This window comes from Bos indicus, chromosome 22, assembly GCF_029378745.1.
Source record: "Bos indicus isolate NIAB-ARS_2022 breed Sahiwal x Tharparkar chromosome 22, NIAB-ARS_B.indTharparkar_mat_pri_1.0, whole genome shotgun sequence".
Classification (NCBI taxonomy): domain Eukaryota; kingdom Metazoa; phylum Chordata; class Mammalia; order Artiodactyla; family Bovidae; genus Bos; species Bos indicus.
The window spans coordinates 11521899-11539615 of NC_091781.1; the positions used below are offsets into that span (position 1 = coordinate 11521899).

The following is a 17717-nucleotide window of genomic DNA, read 5'->3' on the forward strand; positions in this document are numbered from 1 at the left end:
GTAAGAACCAGCTTTTGACATAAGGGCTGCAGGAAAACCGTGAATTTGGGGCCCTCCAGGGACAATTATATTAACAATCCATCCCTCAAATTTTATGTTAAAAAAAAAATTTGTTGTTTTAAGTTTTGGCCACACCACACGGCATGTGGGATCTTAGTTCTCTGACAAGGGATCAGACCCGCACCCCCTGCTGTGAGGTGCAGAGTCTTTACCACTGGACAGCCAGCCAAGTCCCTCTGCTGAAAAATGAAGACCCCTTTTCCTGGGATGCTTTGTACCAACGTGCCAGTTGCAGGTTCTACTCTGTGGCCTTCAAGTCTGCCCACCTCTCTAAAACTTCAGTGCAAATTCCTTCCCTAGCCTTTCTATATCCAGGGGTTATGGTCCTAAGATCCATTCCTTTTCCCTACACAGTTTGAGGGCACATTCCCCTCCTGGTCATATATCTCCTACAGACTGGTAACTTATACTTAATGTAGAATGCCATGTTTGAATATGCCCATACACACGCACAAGCTTTTCCAGGACCTTCCAAGGAGTTCTTGACACTCCAAATTTGCTTCTTTCCTGGGTCTCCCTGCCAGGTGAAATGTGAGTAACACACCATGCGTGCATACATTACCAGGTGAAATTACCCAACTCCATATTGAGAAAGGCTTTTCTTCCCAGATGCAACAGCTTTTCATTCTGACGACAAACTTGGTGCTTGTGCAACATGCAGTTAGTTCTCCTTTGTTTTCCTGCTTTCAGGCTGTCCCGAGGTTTGTCAAGCGCACAAGAAGGCCCATTACAGCACCAACTATTCTACAATGCTTACCACAAAGCAACCAAATCTTTAAAATTATTTTTTTTCTCTCGGATTTGGGTGAGTTACAACTAAGCAAGAACAAGTCACCTCCCCCAAAAGACTGAAGCAGAAGAATCTGAGTTAACAGAAGAATCTGATAAAACTTTCTGTCTGCTGGATGGGGTGGATAGAGCTTAGATTCTGCTCAAAGAGCATGGAGAGCCCTCCCTCTGTCACTGTCTGCTGCCACTCACTAGGAAAGTAACATCAGTTTTGGGGCCCAGGCCCCTTTGGATGACAGAAGACAGTCCCATTTTCTGGCAGACTGCTCACAGCTGAGCATGTGCAGAACCATCCGTAAATGTATGCGCACTACGCCTGACAGGGTGCTTTTGTCCCCATTCCTTGATGTCCTGAAATTTCCAACTCAACGTTCAGTCCAGCAGAACTCCACTTTTGGTACTCCTGAACCCCAAACTCTCTCATTCAGGTTGGATGCTAAAGGCAAACAAGGCTTCACAATCCACCGAGAATCAAAGAGAAAGTCTTTATTTCCTTCCCCAGACATTGCAATAAGGAATTAGGTAGGGCTGGGGCTTCCCTGGTGGCTCAGTGGCAAAGAATCCAACTGTTATTGCAGGGGACACGGGTTCAATCCTTGACGCGGGAAGATCCCACATGCCGTGGGGTAACTAAGCCTGTGCGCCACAACTACTGGGCCTGTGCTCGAGCCTGGGAGCTCCTGAGTCTGCGAGCCCGAGAGCTTGTGCTCCACAAGAAAAGCCACTGCAATGAGAAGCCCACGCACGGCCACTAGGAGTAGCCCCGATCACCACAACCAAAGTCCACGCAGCAGCGAGGACCCAGCACAGCCAAAAGTAAGTGAACAAAATGCATTTCTTAAAAGATTAAAAAAATAAATCAGGTGACGCTATGATATGAATGACATCACACGATGGTGGCTGAAACCTGTTTTTCCTGAGCAAGCAGACCTGAGTCAAGACACACGGCTGGAACTGTTGCTCAACCCCACGTTCCATAAAGCTTTCTCACTCTAGTCCCACCAACTGAGGAGCAACAGCTATTACTTACTGAGCATTTACAAGCCAGGTTCTGTGCTAAGCATTTCCAGGAATATCTGGAGGCAAGTTTCTTAGGCTTTTTGAGTTCGTTTCCTCATCTGTAAACTTGGCATAGACACCTCACAAAGCTCTGTTACTGACTACACGAAGTATATATTTATAATCCTTTAGCGCACTACCCGGCACATTACAGGCACTTTAACTGTTGTGATGAATATTCTCTTAGGCTTTTTATCTGAATTTGTATTACTTTGATGAACCATGCTGTCCAAATCTACCCTAAGTTCAGAGAGCATGGGACACCAAATTATCAGAAGATAAATCTGATTATTCAGTTCCTGAGCTTAGTGAGAGATACTTATATTTTTCAATGTTGTAACTACAGCTGTGACTCAGAGATTCTGAAACTCCTGCCTAAGGTGGAGTACTGAATGGCACATATATTTTTGAAAATTTTCCTAAAAAGGCAAGAAGTGCAGCTCTTTATACATTTCTAGATTGTCACCATGCTGGCAAGGCTTAAGGTGGGCAATCCACCACCACCAAGATCCAAACTCCACACAAATCCTTTACTTCTATTGGCAAGACAGGGTATCCCCCACTCCTCATGGGTGATCTACAACCCAATTTGAAATACAGAATATTCACAAAAAGAGAAGTCTATGGTTACCTGGCAGTGCAGGCTAAGTGCCCAGAAATGGTCTGGATGAGGTAATAAGCGCACATGACTTCCCTCAGGCCTGGAACAACCTCAGAAAAAGCGGTCCGAGTAGGGGGGAAGGGAGGGCTGACTGTCAGCTGAACCTGGCAGACCAGTAAGACCTGGATGGGTGGAGCAGAAGAAGGGTGGCATTCCTGGAAGGAGGAAGGGCCTGAACAAAGGGAGGTACAGAGAAACCAGGCTGAAAAGAGTGCCGGACGTTCCCTTCAGCTCAGAAGGGATAGGCAGATCGAGTAGTACATATATTATTATCTGAGCCATGAGAAACCAAACTTTGAAATTATGAAATATACTCTAAAAGGACACCATCTGGGGATAGCTGATGAGCACTACTGATGAGCACGTCTGTCCGCATCACCAAGTTAAGAAACAGCACACTAAACGAATCCTGGAAGTCTTGGGTACCCTATCTTACGTGCATCCCTTTCCTTTTCCCCAGCCACCAAACTGAATTGTTTTGTTTCCCTGAAACTGAATTGTTTTGTATTCAATCGCGCCTACTTTTGCCCTCTTTGTGAGTGTAATCACTCTGGTATGTACACTTCTGTTACTTTGTCTCTATCATCAAATATGTACTGCTTTGTGTATATTGTTTGAACTGTAAGGAGAAAACAATATAATATTGTGTAACACTAGCAATGTAATTCTCTAAAGCAATTCATTAAGGTCTGTTTCACGAAAAGTATTCTGGAGACCCGTGAACATAGCGCCCAGCTTTGTTAATAATTAAGAAAATGCAAATTAAAACTAAAATGAGATGATCATTTCACTCTCACCAGACAGGTAAAATTTTAAAGCCAAATTTGAATTTGAGGGTGACACAAACATTCAGTCTATAACTTACATGCATCTTCCAGACCTTATTCCATATATTTATATACATGTAAATTACAGACTGAATGTTTGTCTGCCCCAAATTCATATGTTGAAATCCTAACCCTCAATGTGATAATATTAGGAGGTGGAGCTTTGGGGAGGTAAATAGGTCACAAAGGTGGAATGCTTATGAATGAGATTAGTGCCCTCCTAAGTGGAGACCAGAGCTTGCTCCTGCCTTTGCCATATGCAATACAATGAGGAGATGGTGGTCTACAAACCAGGAAGCAGAGCTTTGCTAGACATCAGATCTGCCAGCAGCCTCATCTTTGATTTCCCAGACCCCAGAACTGTGAGAAAAGAATTTTATTTAAGTCACCCATTCTGAGGTAATTTGTTATCCTAGCTCAAACTAAGTCAATGCAGAAATTTATCTACAACTTGTTTACCTTGATTATAGATCATTCCACTCCAGGATGTGTGAAAGTGAAAGTGAAGTTGCTGAGTTGTGTTCGACTCTTTGCGACCCCATGGACACCAGGCTTCTCCGTCCATGGGGTTTTCTAGGCAAGAGTACTGGAGTGGGTTGCCATTTCCTTCTCCAGGGAACTTCCCACCCCAGGGATCGAACCCAGGTCTCCCACATTGTAGACAGACGCTTTACCATCTGAGCCACCAGGGCTTAAGTATGTATAGACCTACTTCATTCTCTCTAACTGCTATGTAATATTTCACAGCATGGATGAATCATAGTTTTACCAGTCCTCCCTTAACTTCTTTTGAACCATTGAAATATTTGGATTTATAAAATTCAAAATATGCAGAAGAGAACATCCCTTGTACATGTCAGTAGCTCTGGTCTGGCGGCAACCAAAGTTACCAGTTGTAGCAGAGAGTGGCTAGATGCCAACTAATCCCATTGCTTCTTCCTTGATTTCAGTTGTGGTTAGTCAACTGGCTGTGTTTGACCAACACAACCTGGGAAGAAGTAACAAACACAATTTCCAGAGTTGGCCAGCTTCTGTAGTGTTCTCCCTCTCAGATAACCAGCTGGCTGAATGCAGAGGGTCCAGAGGAAGAGTCTATGCAGACGCTAGAAGACGGTGGTGCCACAAGACTGAAGGAGGCAAACTTTAACTGTCAACTTGGGCCAAAGGGACCAAGGACATACGTACTGGACTATATGTGTGTCAGAAATAAGCTTTTGCATTAGACCAGCCGGTTTAGTTTAGTGTGGGGTTGTTACTTCAGCTAGCATTAACACATGAGCTTCTTATTTATCTGAGATGTTCCACATATGTGCTCAGTCACTAAGTTGTGTCTGACTCTTTGTGACCCCATGGACTGCAGCCCACCAGGCTCCTCTGTCCATGGATTTCCCAGGCAAGAATTATTAGAACAGGTTGCCATTTCCTACTCCAGGCGATCTTCCCAACCCAAGGATTGAACCCATGTTTCTGGCATCTCCTGCATTGGCAGGTGGATTCTTTACCACTGTGGCACCTGAGAAGCTCTTCACATAATATACACAAGCAATTACTATTCCTCTATCAATAGATATCTTCATTCAAGTTTGTTTCCAGTTTCTTCCTATTACAATAACACTACAATAAACATTCTAATGAAGGCGTCTGGACATACTCCACCTTTAAGACATCATGTTACAAAAGCAGTAAGTACCTAGGAACCTGCTCCAGCTCAGTCAACTACTTCCCATCTTTTGCTGAATGCAGCTTGAGTTCATAAGTTGGCATGGTGCCAGCCTGGGCGAACGTGAAGTTACTCTCTGGCTCAGAATTCAGTTTGATGTTGAGACTCTACTTTCTGCATGGGCCGACTGATTCCCCTCCCCCACAATAACGTCTTACTTACCTATTTTTTCCCACGCTCTGAAACTCTGTCACCACAGTCCAGTATGTGTGCCCTTGGCCCCTTTCCTGGATTTGCCAAGATGTCAGATTCTCCCCATGTGCCAGACTCCTAGCTTGTGCATGTCTTCCCTACTCACGAACTCCATTGATTTAATCAACACCATGCCTGAATTTGTGTCTGTGCAGGGACCATTCCAAGTGCAGAGGTGGGAAGCACTTCCATGTGAGGAATGGGTGAAACGCCCTCTCACAAGAGATGACTTTATACTACATGTGAGGTGTGATAATGGAGAGGGGGTAAGGGGGAGAGAAAGATTACAGGACTTTAATAGTTGGTCCTGGCACTGACATGGAACTGCTGAGAAAATCAACTTAGGAGACCTAAATTTGTGCTTTTCTTTACATTCGGGTTTTTCACATACGGTATACATTCATTTATAGATTTCAACTCTCTCTCATTTAAGAAGTCTGTAAAACTTGATTAAAGCTGTAATTACCACTTCAGGGCATCACTAGTCTTGAAATTAGTCCTTTTTCCTCTACCCTGCAGGTGCTAAAAGCAAAGCACAATGCAGGTAAGCTGCTTAAAGGCAACAGAGAAAGAAGAGGAAGTATGAACATAATTTCTCTCCCAGCTTCTCAGCCCAGACAGTGATTTTCATTTTCTGATTTTACACACTGTACTTGATGCTGTCTACAGGGCTTCCCTGGTGGCTCAGTGGTAAAGAATCCGCCTGCCAATGCAGGAGATGTGGGTTCAATCCCCAGGTGGGAAAGATCCCCTGGAGGAGGAAATGGCAACCCACTTCAGTATTCTTGCCAGGGAAATCCCATGAACAGAGGGCCTGATGGGCTACAGTCCACTGGGTCACAGTCAGACAAGACTGAGTGACTGAGCACACAGCACACATTGCTGTTTCTCTACTAGACTATACTCCATGAAAACAGGAACTAAGTCACCTTGTTCACCATATACACCCAGTACTTATGATAAGTGTTCCCACACAGAATGTACTTCATAAGCTGAGATTCTGGCCTCCAACAGCCACCAATTCCTTGCTCATTAAAAACATGAGATCTTAACAACAGGCCACATGGAGAAAGCCCAGGAGATAGAGGAAATAAAACGAACAGATCTGCAGAGCAGGTTCTGGCTCAACTAAACCATCAAGCTTTCTACTTTGGAAGAAGTAGAGAACAACCCATCAACAAATGTATAGTACCCTGATCAACGAGAATGTGGGTCAATAAACGTTGGATTTTCACTTTTAAGTCAGTAGCTCCTTTTCACTGGGGAAAAAGAGAAGGCAAATAGGTGGTCAAATTTCTCCCTGAAGTATATATTATTCTGCATACAAGTTAAAGGCGTGAAAAAAACACAAAACCCCCACAAACCTTCTGAAGGCTGTTCATGGTCCACAAGGCCAATAAATCCAAGTTAAGAATCTCTGGTTTATGGATCTTTCTATTGGACAAATCTTGAGTTCTCTAATCCTTATCATCATATTTAGCTCTTGATAGATCTGATCCCCGTCCTTCAATTCAGTTCAGTTCAGTCGCTCAGTCAGGTCTGACTCTTTGCGACCCCATTAATCACAGCACACCAGGCCTCCCTGTCCATCACCAACTCCCGGAGTTCACTCAAACTCATGTCCATCAAGTCAGTGATGCCATTCAGCCATCTCATCCTCTGTCGTCCCCTTCTCCTCCTGCCCCCAATCCCTCCCAGCACCCGGGTCTTTTCCAGTGAGTCAACTCTTCGCATGAGGTGGCCAAAGTACTGGAGTTTCAGCTTCACCATCAGTCCTTCCAATGAACACCCAGGACTGATCTCCTTTAGGATGGACTGGTTGGATCTCCTTGCAGTCCAAGGGACTCTCAAGAGTCTTCTCCAACACCACAGTGCAAAAGCATCAATTCTTCGGTGCTTAGCTTTCTTCACAGTCCAACTTTCACATCCATACATGACTACTGGAAAAACCATAGCCTTGACTAGACGGACCTTTGTTGGCAAAGTAATGTCTCTGCTTTTCAGTATACTATCTAGGTTGGTCATAACTTTCCTTCCAAGGAGTAAGCGTCTTAATTTCATGGCTGCAATCACCATCTGCAGTGATTTTGGAGCCCCCCAAAATAAAGTCTGACACTGTTTCCCCATCTATTTCCCATGAAGTGATGGGACCAGATGCCACGATATTAGTTTTCTGAATGTTGAGCTTTAAGCCAACTTTTTCACTCTCTTCTTTCACTCCCATCCTCTCTGCAAAAAGAAAAACGCAATACACGGCAATAAAGGGGTCAGTAGTCAACGGCTGAAACCAATCTTTACAGGAATGCCTGTGCTATGCTTTCAAACTTGGAAACTCTGGCACTTCTTTGTGACGGGGATATTCTAGCCTCTCAATTTACACCTGTTTTATATCATATTAACTTTGCAGGATCCCCTCCCGAAACATTCTCTAATCCCACCAAGAATGTGGAAACGTGCTAACTTGGTCTTGGGTAAAGATGTCTTTCATAATGACTACTATTGATCTGAAAGACATCCAACTGAGAAGACTTTCAAACCTAGCCCAATCCACGTGGCTACTCTTCACTGCATTTTACCAAAGGCTTCCAGTTTCATCTTACTGACTTCCCCAAAGGACCTAAGTGGACAATCTGAGAAAAACTGAAGTTCAATGACGTCACACAAAAGCCAAGGCTTTGACATAATCTCAGATCTGCTGGGCCATACAGCACTAGCTTACTGGCCCCAGTTGCCTCAGGGAAAAAACTGCAACCTTCCAAGGCCCCGAGACAGGTGATCATTTGAGCTCCAAAGCTGAGAATGGATAGAACACCTTCTCTGTCCAGTAAGGTTACAGGGAAGGCCGAGCCGTGGACTGTAGAAATAACTTCCGCCTAGAAAAAAGATGTCGTCACGGGGCAAGCTTCCGGTTCCACTCTGTCCCGTGGACCGAGACCTTTTATTCCAGTTGGCAGTCGTCCATACCCCAAGGCTACCCCACCCAGCTGCTCCCTCGGGTTTCTCCACACCCTGCGGGGCCGTTTGCACGTCTCGCGAGTGTGACGGTTACGTGGCGACGTCACTTGGGAGAACGGTGCAAAGCGAGTAGCGTAACCGTGATCTTGCAGGACCGGAGCCTTGTCGCGGAACAGCGCGCCCAGCGCGTGGAGGCGGGACTAACTTATGACTGACGTCCACACCCACTTACTGCCGTTCTGATTCCTTCTCAAATAAGCCAATGAAAGCGACGACGGAGACGACAACGTGCCCTCGCCGCCAGAAGTGGCTCCGCCCCCTCCACTAGGCTGCCCTTTGGTCGCCATATTTAGTGTGGCTACTACCTCTGCTACTTTCGGCTCTTTTCTGGCTTTCCTATGCCCTTGCTGAACTCCTTTCAAAGTATTTCTTCCCTTCTACCATCAAATTCGTCTTCTTCAGGCTTCCTTCTTGCTCGCTGCTTATCCAGCCACACTTGAAATGGCAGCTGGAGGCGGGGCCGAGGTGGGGGGCATGCCCGACGCGGTGACGTCAGCGCGCTGCGTGTCGGCAGGTGGAGGGAGAAGGGAAAGTTTGGCCAGTGCGTGGGGCTGAGGTGGAGGGCGGGACAGAGGGGCTGGGCCCAGGCGAAGCTCTTGTCGCTGCTGCCGTGGAGGCCGAAGCCGGGACCTGGGCCGGGGAGGGGAGTGCCGGCCGCAGAGTAGCAAAGAGGCGAGGTTTGCGGGTGCTTCGAGCCCCCCACCGCTCTGCCGCGCGGCCACCCAGCGCCAGGCGCCGTCCGACCCGTGGCTGTTCGCGAGGCGGTTGGTGGGGGCGCGGCGGCAGCGGTTGGGGGTGGGGAGAGGTGCGGCCAGGAGAAGAGAGAGGTCAGTGAGTTTGCGGGAAGACCGAGTGTCGTGCCGCCGTCATGACCGAGGACTCCAGTGCCCTGCCCTGGTCCATCAACAGGGACGATTACGAGCTGCAGGAGGTGATAGGTGAGAGCTGGCGCCGCGGAGGAGGGAGGCGCCGCGCTGGGCGGCGGGTGACGCGCCGGAACGTGGGGTCCTGCAGGAGCTCGGGGAGCGCAGGACTCCCAGATATTCTTGGGCGCTCGAGTGGCCTTGGGGTTGGTAGGGCGCGTGGGTGAGGCTCGGGGTTTGTGCAGCTCCTGCAAGGCGTGGAGGGGATTTTGAGAGGCGCGCCTGTGCGGCGAGGTGGGGTGGGGTCTGAGAGGCTCGTCAGAGATTTGTGTGGCGACAGATGTGTCTGAGAGAAAAAAGAAAAGTGAAGATGTGGGACAGGCCTTTAAGGCTTTGCGAGGAATGGGGTATTGCAGTTGCGGGCTTGGTCATCTATTTGTGGGTGCTTCTGTTCAGTCCTGCATCCGCGTGAGAACCCCCACGAAGTGCCAGGCATTGCTCGGGTGGAACTGGGGAGCCTCTCCGGATAAAGCTGCAGGTACGGCACTGAGCGACGTAGACCAACTTACGACTGCTTGGAATTGACTTGCCAGCCAGGGAGGTAGACATAAGTAGGCAAATAAAAAGAATTACAGGTTTTGGCAGGTGCTAGCAAGGAAACAAGCAAGATGTTCTGAGAGAGAATAACGTGGAGACCTAGTTGGGGCCATTTCAAGGGAGATGCGTTTTCTGAGGTGTCGACATGTAAGGTGAGCTCTGAAGGATGACAAAGAGTCTTGAGGGCCAAGGGAAGATTGTTCTTTACTGAGAAATGAGGAAATGCAAAGGCCCCAGAGAAGGGAAAAAGCTTGATGTGTTTTAGGACCCGAAAGAAGACTGGTAAGGTTAGAAAGTAAGAGAGGAGCCAGATTTTAGGGACCTTCTCAGCCAAGGTGAGTGTTTTGAAATTTTAAGTGTTTTTGGAGGGCTTCAAACAGAGACATGATATGATCCAATGAATCTGGCTGTTGTGTGTGGAATGGATTTGAAGGGGGTCTGGGAATACCAGCTGGCAGAGATCAAAGCTTGCACAAACATGAATAGTAATTATCAGAGAGGCACAGTGATTGGGGGAGGGTGGGGACTGGGGATAAGGGGAGTATTTGTTGGACAACAATAATCTAGTGATCTTAGAAATCAAAAGGGAGTGGGTTTAGCTAAGCAGAAGCTCGAGCCAACGGACATCAGCAGACCCCTGTGTGTTGGAGGAAGAAGATTGTCTGCTTTGCTAGATCAGCATCCTGTCCGAAATTAGTTTTATAACAAAGAGTGGCTGAAAACTCCTGAAAAGCTGTCTTGGGGGTTGGGGGGAGTGAGTGTTTGTTGCATTGTGCCAGTGTTTAGAGAAACTTTGTCACATTTCTTTTTTTTTTTTTTTTTTTCCCACTAGCTTCTTGTATCAAAACAAATCTGGGGTAAGATTTATGTGAAGACATCCAGTCTTTATCCTTAAGCCTCTTCATGGATCTGGTCCTTACTATGTGCCGTATCTTTGATGTGTACTGGTTCATTCTAAAGACTGTTTATGAGTACCTCCATCAGAGTTTCATATTGAAAAAAGGGATTAAGTGGGAGATTCCAAAATGATGTCTAAAAAGGCAAGGAAAAGGGGTCTCTGTCATTTTAGAAGAGGAATTTTTCTTTACCTTTCCAGTAAGGTGTACATCTTTCTAGGGTGGCGAGTAGCATTGTGGTTGTTAATGCTTTTGATAATAAGGTGGCACAAGGCGCTAGAGCTTTAGAAACTTGTTGATTTGCTATTCTCAGACCAATAGGGTGTCTGTGAGTGAGCGAAAGGGAGGCTCAGCCCTCTGGGATAGTGTTAGTCCTCATCTCACTCCAAAAGTTGAGAACTCTCATGTGATTTGACCACTTTACTTTTAAAACAACTTTACTCTGAGATGTAATTTCACCCATTTTTTAAAGTATAAAATTAACCCATTTTAAAGTGTAAATTAAATGATTTTAGTGAATGTATTATGCACCAATCAGTATAATACAGTTTTAGAATATTTTCATCATCCCAATGAGATCCCTCGTGCCTGTTTACAATTAATCCCTGTTCCTACCCCCAGTTTCAGGCAATTGCAAACCTTTCCAACTCCATAGATTTGCCTTTTCTGGACATGTCATGTAAATCGGATTGTATAATATATAGTGTTTTGTGTTTTGGTTCATTCACATAGCATAAAATTTTTTCATTTTTAAAAACAATTTATATACCATAAAATCCACCTGTTTTAACTGTACAGTACTATAGTTTGTTTTTTTTTTTTAATAAATTTACAGAGTTGTTCAGTCATCACCACAATCCAATTTTAGAACATTTCCATCATTCCAAAAAGATGCCTCATGTCCATTTGCAGTCACTCCCTGTTTCCACCCCCTGCCGAAGGCAACTGCAAATCTACTTTCTGTCTCTATAGATTTGTCTTTCCTGGACATTTTCCCATAAATATGATCATACAATATGTGATCTTTTGTGTTTGGTTTCTTTTACTTGGTGTAATGTTTTTTGAGGTTCATCCATATTGCTGCCTGTATTAGTACATTACTCCTTTTTATTGGAGACCATTTGATGGACACTGGATTGCTCCCGCCTTTTGCCTATTTTGAATAATATTGCTGTGAGCATTTTGTATCAAATCTTCAGGTGAACATGTTACATTTTTCTTGAGTGGAATTGCTGGGTCATATGGTAGATTTATTATATGTATAACTTTTTAAGGAACAAATTTTTCAAAGTGACTGTGCCGTTTTACATTCCCTTCGGCCGTGAATGAGGATCCGTTTTCTCTGCATCTTTGCCAGCATTTGTTGTCTGTCTTTTTGATTAAAGCCATCCTAGTGGATGTGAAGTATATCTGATTGTGGCTTTGTTTTGGATTTCCCTAATGACTAATGATGGAGAGCATCCTTTCATGTGCTTATTTATTAGCTTTTCATATCTGTTCTTTGGTGAAAGGTCTATTCCAATCTTTTTCCTGCTTGGGTTGTCCACTGGGTTGTTCTCTTCTCACTAAATTATAGAGGCGAGTGTGATTGTTAGGTGTCTATTCATTCTGGATATGAGTCCTTCACCTGATACACAATTTCAAATATTTACTCTGTCTTTTCATTTCTTTGGTAAGGTGGGACAGCAGGGAATCGGGACTTGCTGGATCTTAGTTCTCTGACCAGAGATCGAACGTGGCCCATGGCAGTGAAAGAGCCCAGTCCTAACCATTGGATCACCAGGGAATTTCCTTATTACAGCATTCCCCCCCGCCCCGCTGCCTCAATTTTAGCAATTTTCTTAATGGTGTCTGCTAAAGCATGAAAGTTTTGAATTTTGATAGAGATTATTGATCTTTGCTTTTATTGATTGTGCTTTTGATATTGTATCTAAGAAATCTTAACTAGCCCAACATCACAAACATTTTTTTCTTATGTTTTCTTCTAAGTGTTATAGTTTTAGCCCTTAAATTTAGTCCTCTGATGTGTTTTAAGTTTTTTGTAAGGCATGAAGTAAGGTTTTACAGATAAAGATGCGTGCATGCATGCTCACTCAGTCGTGTGACCCCAGGGACTGTAGCCCCCCCAGGCTTCTCTGTCCATGGGTTCTCCAGGCAAGAATACTGGAGTGGGTTGCCATTTCTTCCTCCAGGGCATCTTCCCAACCCAGAGATCAAACCCAGGTCTCCCACATTGCAGGCGGATTTGTTACAGTATGAGCCACACTGGAAGACTTAGAGATACTATAAGTGCAGGAGATGCAGGAATTGAACCTGCATCTCCTGCGTTGGCAGGCCCTGAGCCATCTGGGAAGCCCAAAGACACAGACATAGAAAGGTGAAATGGCTTGTCCAGAGTCAGAACTAGTTATGGGCTCAGTCAGGACTGGTGTCCAACTATTGCCTAATCCAGGATTCTTGTCCTTGCATCTGCATTTTGATTGATTTTTGGAAGTAACTGAACAATGGTGGTCATCCTCCCACCTTAAAGGAAATATCCTTACAATGGGGAAAAAAAAAATACTGGAGCAGATTTTTTGTAGATAACCCTTTTAGTTAGATTTATTCTCTTTTGCGTATCCTGTTTTGTCATTTTTAAAGTGTTCTCTTTCTCGTTAATAAGTTTCTAGAAGTTCCTAATGTACTTCCACTCCACTCTTCACACAATGTCTCACTTCATCTTCTCAAAAGGGAGGATGTACAAGCAGCAGGGTTCAGTAAAGCACTGTACAGTTATTCTAACTTTGCTTCCATGCTGAAATGTTTGAAATACAGTATTTTGTAATAAGCTGTAAGTAGTTTTCAAAATGAATTATTGTAATTTCTCCAGATTGTACTCTCTTTTTTTCAGGAAACAAATGATGAAAGTCTGGAAAAAAAGGCTTGAGGGAATCTTTTGAATATCTGTTTTCAAAGACTGTATTTTAAGGAAATAATACAATGGTGTCTCCTTTCTTATCAAAACATATATTTATTTGAACTATAATTTTTTTTACATGTGCTTCTTAGAACTGTATTTGTGGGGTTAGTTTTTCGTGTTGTTTTGTTCTCTCATTTTCTAGCAAAATCCTATAGAGAAAAGAAAATTCCCTTCCTAGAACATAAAAAAAAAATAATAGGTTGGGAATTCAAAGGACTTCCTTTTAAAAAATTCTGTTATCTTAAGCGTGTTTTGACAAGGGTTTAAGTTCTATGATTACTTGTAAAAGATGTAGTATTAGTCTCACAGTAATCATTCATCTTTTCAGCGTCTTTGCGCTCCTTCCTGGTCTCTACTGCTGTATTAGGATTTCTCACCAGGTGTTCTCCTGTACTTGGGTGTTGAAGTAACTGAAGAGTATGGACTTTGGGGTTAGACTGACCTGGGATTCAAATCCTGGCTTTACCTCTTGCTACCTATCTGATCTTGGGCAATTTATTGGTTTTTAGTTTCTGATTTTTGTCTGTAAAAGGGGAATAATGGTACATTTGTCATGGAATTACAAGTGTAATTGTTTATAGGAAGCTTTTAGCTCGTATTTATTACTCCATACTGATGATGGTTGTCCCTTTGTTTTTTTCTCCTTCTTCCATTTCCTACTTTTTGGTACTGCCATAAAATGTGAAATGCCTCATGATTTGAAATCTTCTAACACTTGTAACCTTGTAGTATTTCGAATCTGTTGTAATGTTTATTGGAACATCACTGCTTCTTTTTCTTCTTACTTCCAGATATCATTCAAGTTTCGATCGCTTTGGGGATTTATTCTGGACATGGTAGTACAGCTGTGTAAGGCCCTGTATTGCCCACAGTACAATATAGTGGCAAAGTGGGAAATCAGTCTTACAAGGGCTTTGCCCTGTTGCTTTTGTTATCATGCATTTTGAAAAACCTCAATAAATATTTAGTGTTTACCTCAGCCTAGGTTTAGAAAATTGTTCTTTAAGATCTGTTTTTAGTAAGCTGTGATTCACCAACTTTTGATACTTCGGTGAAAGGCATCCCACTACGTTTATTCTCTACTACCTCCCCGCCTTTTAAATTGTCATCAGTTGTTCACTAGCTACACATCTGATGTCTGAAGTATCAGTTACCAAGTACAGATTGCAGGATCCCACCCCTGGCTCCTCCGTTAATGTGAAAGACATGTTCTACTGATAGAGTGATGTTTAATGGTTAGTGTATTTTCTCCCCTGATTGGAAGACATTTTTCCAGGAAGCCACATTGGGCCAACAGCCTCATAGGGTTGTATCAAATAGGGATTGCATTTGACTCTCTGTAATGGAAAACAAATATAGTGGCTTAGTAAAAAACTTTTTTGACCCCTTTATATGACAAGGAAACTGAAGTGGCAGCCTACGTGCTGTGGGGCACCCAGACTCCTGGTTTTTCACTCCACTTCACTTAGCACGTGACTTGCATTCTCAGAGTTGCAAGATGGTTCTTCCACCCCTAGCCTTGTGCTTGTGTTCCAGACCAGAAGAATACGGAGAAAGGACAGAGTCATGTGACAGCTCAGGTGGTTCCCTTTCAAAGGGCTTTCTTTCCTGGAAGCCTTACTCAGTGACTTACATTTCCATTTTATTGGACAGAACTGTGTCATTGGGCCATTTGCAAATGAAATGACACTTTTTATCCAAGCACATTATTACTTCAGACAAAGTAGGTCAAAGTTCTGTTATTAAAGAAGGGAAAATTGTATGCTGGATAGGCAACTAAAAGTGTTGGCCTCGTGTTTTTTTGTTTTTGGTTTTTTCAAATTAAAATAAATAAGACATTGTAAGTAAATAATTTAACCTGACACATAATAATCAGTTAATAAATGTTAGCTTTAATCTGAAGAGACAGTTGCCTACCAGTTAAGAGCATGGTATTGAAACATCATGTAGTTCTGGTTTCTAGGCCCTTCTGTGCCCCTCGGTAATTAATGACCTGTCTTACCTTTGTTTGCCTTGCTTTGTAAGATCAATAATGCCTAACTCATGGAATTATTGTGAGAATTAGATGGAAAAAAAAAAGCAAGTGAAGAGAGTGCTCAGCATAGTATTTGGCACACAAGGTAAGAGTTCAATAAATGTTAACCAGTGCTTATGACGGTAATAATGAGGTGACGCCCATGAAATCTTTGTGTGGAGAACGAGCATGATTTTTATGATATTTCTGTGTTTGTTCTGCCTCAAATTAGCAGATTTTTTTTCTGGAAAATGTATGCTACTACTCGATTGACTAATCCATTCACCAAATATTTACTGACTTCCTCTTGTGTGTTAGACACTATTTTGGATGCTAGAGATAACAGCAGCAAAGCAGACAGAAATCCCTTCTTTTATGGACTTTATAATCTGGTGATGATGAAGAACAAATAAAAGTAGGGGAAGGGATGGGAACCCCTGGGGATAGAGATGAGTTTTAAGTAGGTCAAGGAAAGCCTTCCTGAGAAGGTGACATTTGCAGAAAGACGTGAAGGAGGTGAGGTGAGTGTGTGGTTATCTGCAGGAAGTTTGTTCCAAGCAGAGGGAACAGCAGGAGCAAAGGTCTTGGAGAAGGAGCATGCTTCTGTGACTAAGGAGTAAGGAGACAAGGGTGGCTGGAGCAGAGGGGAACAAGGCTGAAGGATCAGGAGAGTAAAGTGGTAGGAATGGATGGTCCTGGCTGTCAGATGGTATGAAGCCTAGTAAGTCCTGGCTTTTGCTTCACATAAAGTTTTAAAAGGATTACCTAGGCTGCTAGGTGGAAAATAGTTTTGTGAGGGTATAGGGGTGGAAGGGGAGGTTATCTGGGGGAGAGAGGTAGTAATGGAGGTGATGAGGAGCGATAAGATGCTGGTATAATATATTTTGGAGTTAGAGATATGCCTTTGGATTAGATGTGAGAAGTATCCAAGATTTCTTGGCAGGAGCATCCGGAAAGATGGGGTTACTATCCATTGAGATAGAAATCACCAGAGTAAACAAGAGATGATTCATTGTAAAACCATCAGGCTGCTTGAATAATTACTCAGAGCATATGGCAAAGCGACTTTATTTCCATCTTTGTATGGAGAACAAACATGATTTTTATCATAATGACTGCCCTTACAGGTGTTTCTGTAAAGGAGTTTTAATTTTCATTATGACTCTGACAAGAGGGCTAATTGAGAAAAAGGTTTACAAAATTGTATGTTCTTGTGCTTTCCATGGTTCAGGTGAAAACGCCTTAGTCATCTTTCAGAATGACCAGCCTGGACTAGCTCCTTAGTGGCTGTGTAAACCCTTACTAAAAAATACTTAAAATCTTTATAATACATATCTGTTATAGTGATGGTTGGTCAGAATTTGGGGGGAAAAATATCTGCAGTTGATTTGGTTCATTTGGTTTATTTTTTCCTCCAGGTAGGAATAAATCCATATTTTTGCTTACTCTTTATTTCAGGATCTAGTTAAGTGGAGAGAGACTGGAACTAAATTTTCTTAGTTCCCCTCATGCCTTTGGGCAGCTCCTTTTCTGTCTCAAGGGATAACATTACCCAGTTTGAAGGATTTCAGAAGAAAGCTCAGTCATGATTTTGCACTTTGATCCGTTCTGGTATGTAATGTACACTAATGCAGCAGTTAAAGAACCAGCTCGAAGAGGACAGAAGAGCGGAAGAGTGGGGACCTGGGGGATGGTGTGCGGAGGATGGACTTAGGAATCAGGATGCTTTATTGGAAATGGTTTTACATTGTTTTACAATTATTTTCCATTATATTATTCTTCATATTAGGCCAGTGCTTATTTGAGGGCATTAGAACAGTAACTTTCACACTTTGGCTAAACCATTCACATATTTGCGTGTGTATTTACACTGAGATAAAAGTTTTACAAGATGATATTTGCATTTTAATTTTATTGAAGTATAGTTGATAGATAATATTTACTTTTATTATGTGCAATATGGACTTCCCTGGTAGCTCTTCCGGTAAAGAATCTGCCTGCAATGCAGGGGACCCTGGTTCAATTCCTGGGTTGGGAAGATCCCCTGGAAGGGAATCTTTACTCA

At 43.4% G+C, this 17717-nt stretch overlaps 1 protein-coding gene and 1 long non-coding RNA gene across 2 annotated transcripts in view; one reads left to right on the plus strand and one right to left on the minus strand.

The window, feature by feature from the left end:
* Positions 1–1315: 1315 nt before the first annotated feature.
* Positions 1316–8784, minus strand: LOC139178572 (uncharacterized). The gene is made up of 2 exons (XR_011562921.1): positions 8121–8784; positions 1316–7537 (listed from the first exon to the last, which is right to left on the minus strand). It is a non-coding gene; the product is annotated as an uncharacterized lncRNA (long non-coding RNA).
* Positions 8785–8918: 134 nt separating this feature from the next.
* The window catches only part of OXSR1 (oxidative stress responsive kinase 1), an 87091-nt gene continuing 78292 nt past the window's right edge, over positions 8919–17717 (plus strand). Inside the window, exon 1 of the mRNA XM_019984752.2 lies at positions 8919–9261. Coding sequence (XP_019840311.1) covers positions 9192–9261 — 70 coding nt within the window. The 5' untranslated portion in view covers positions 8919–9191. The remainder of the gene's footprint in view (positions 9262–17717) is intronic.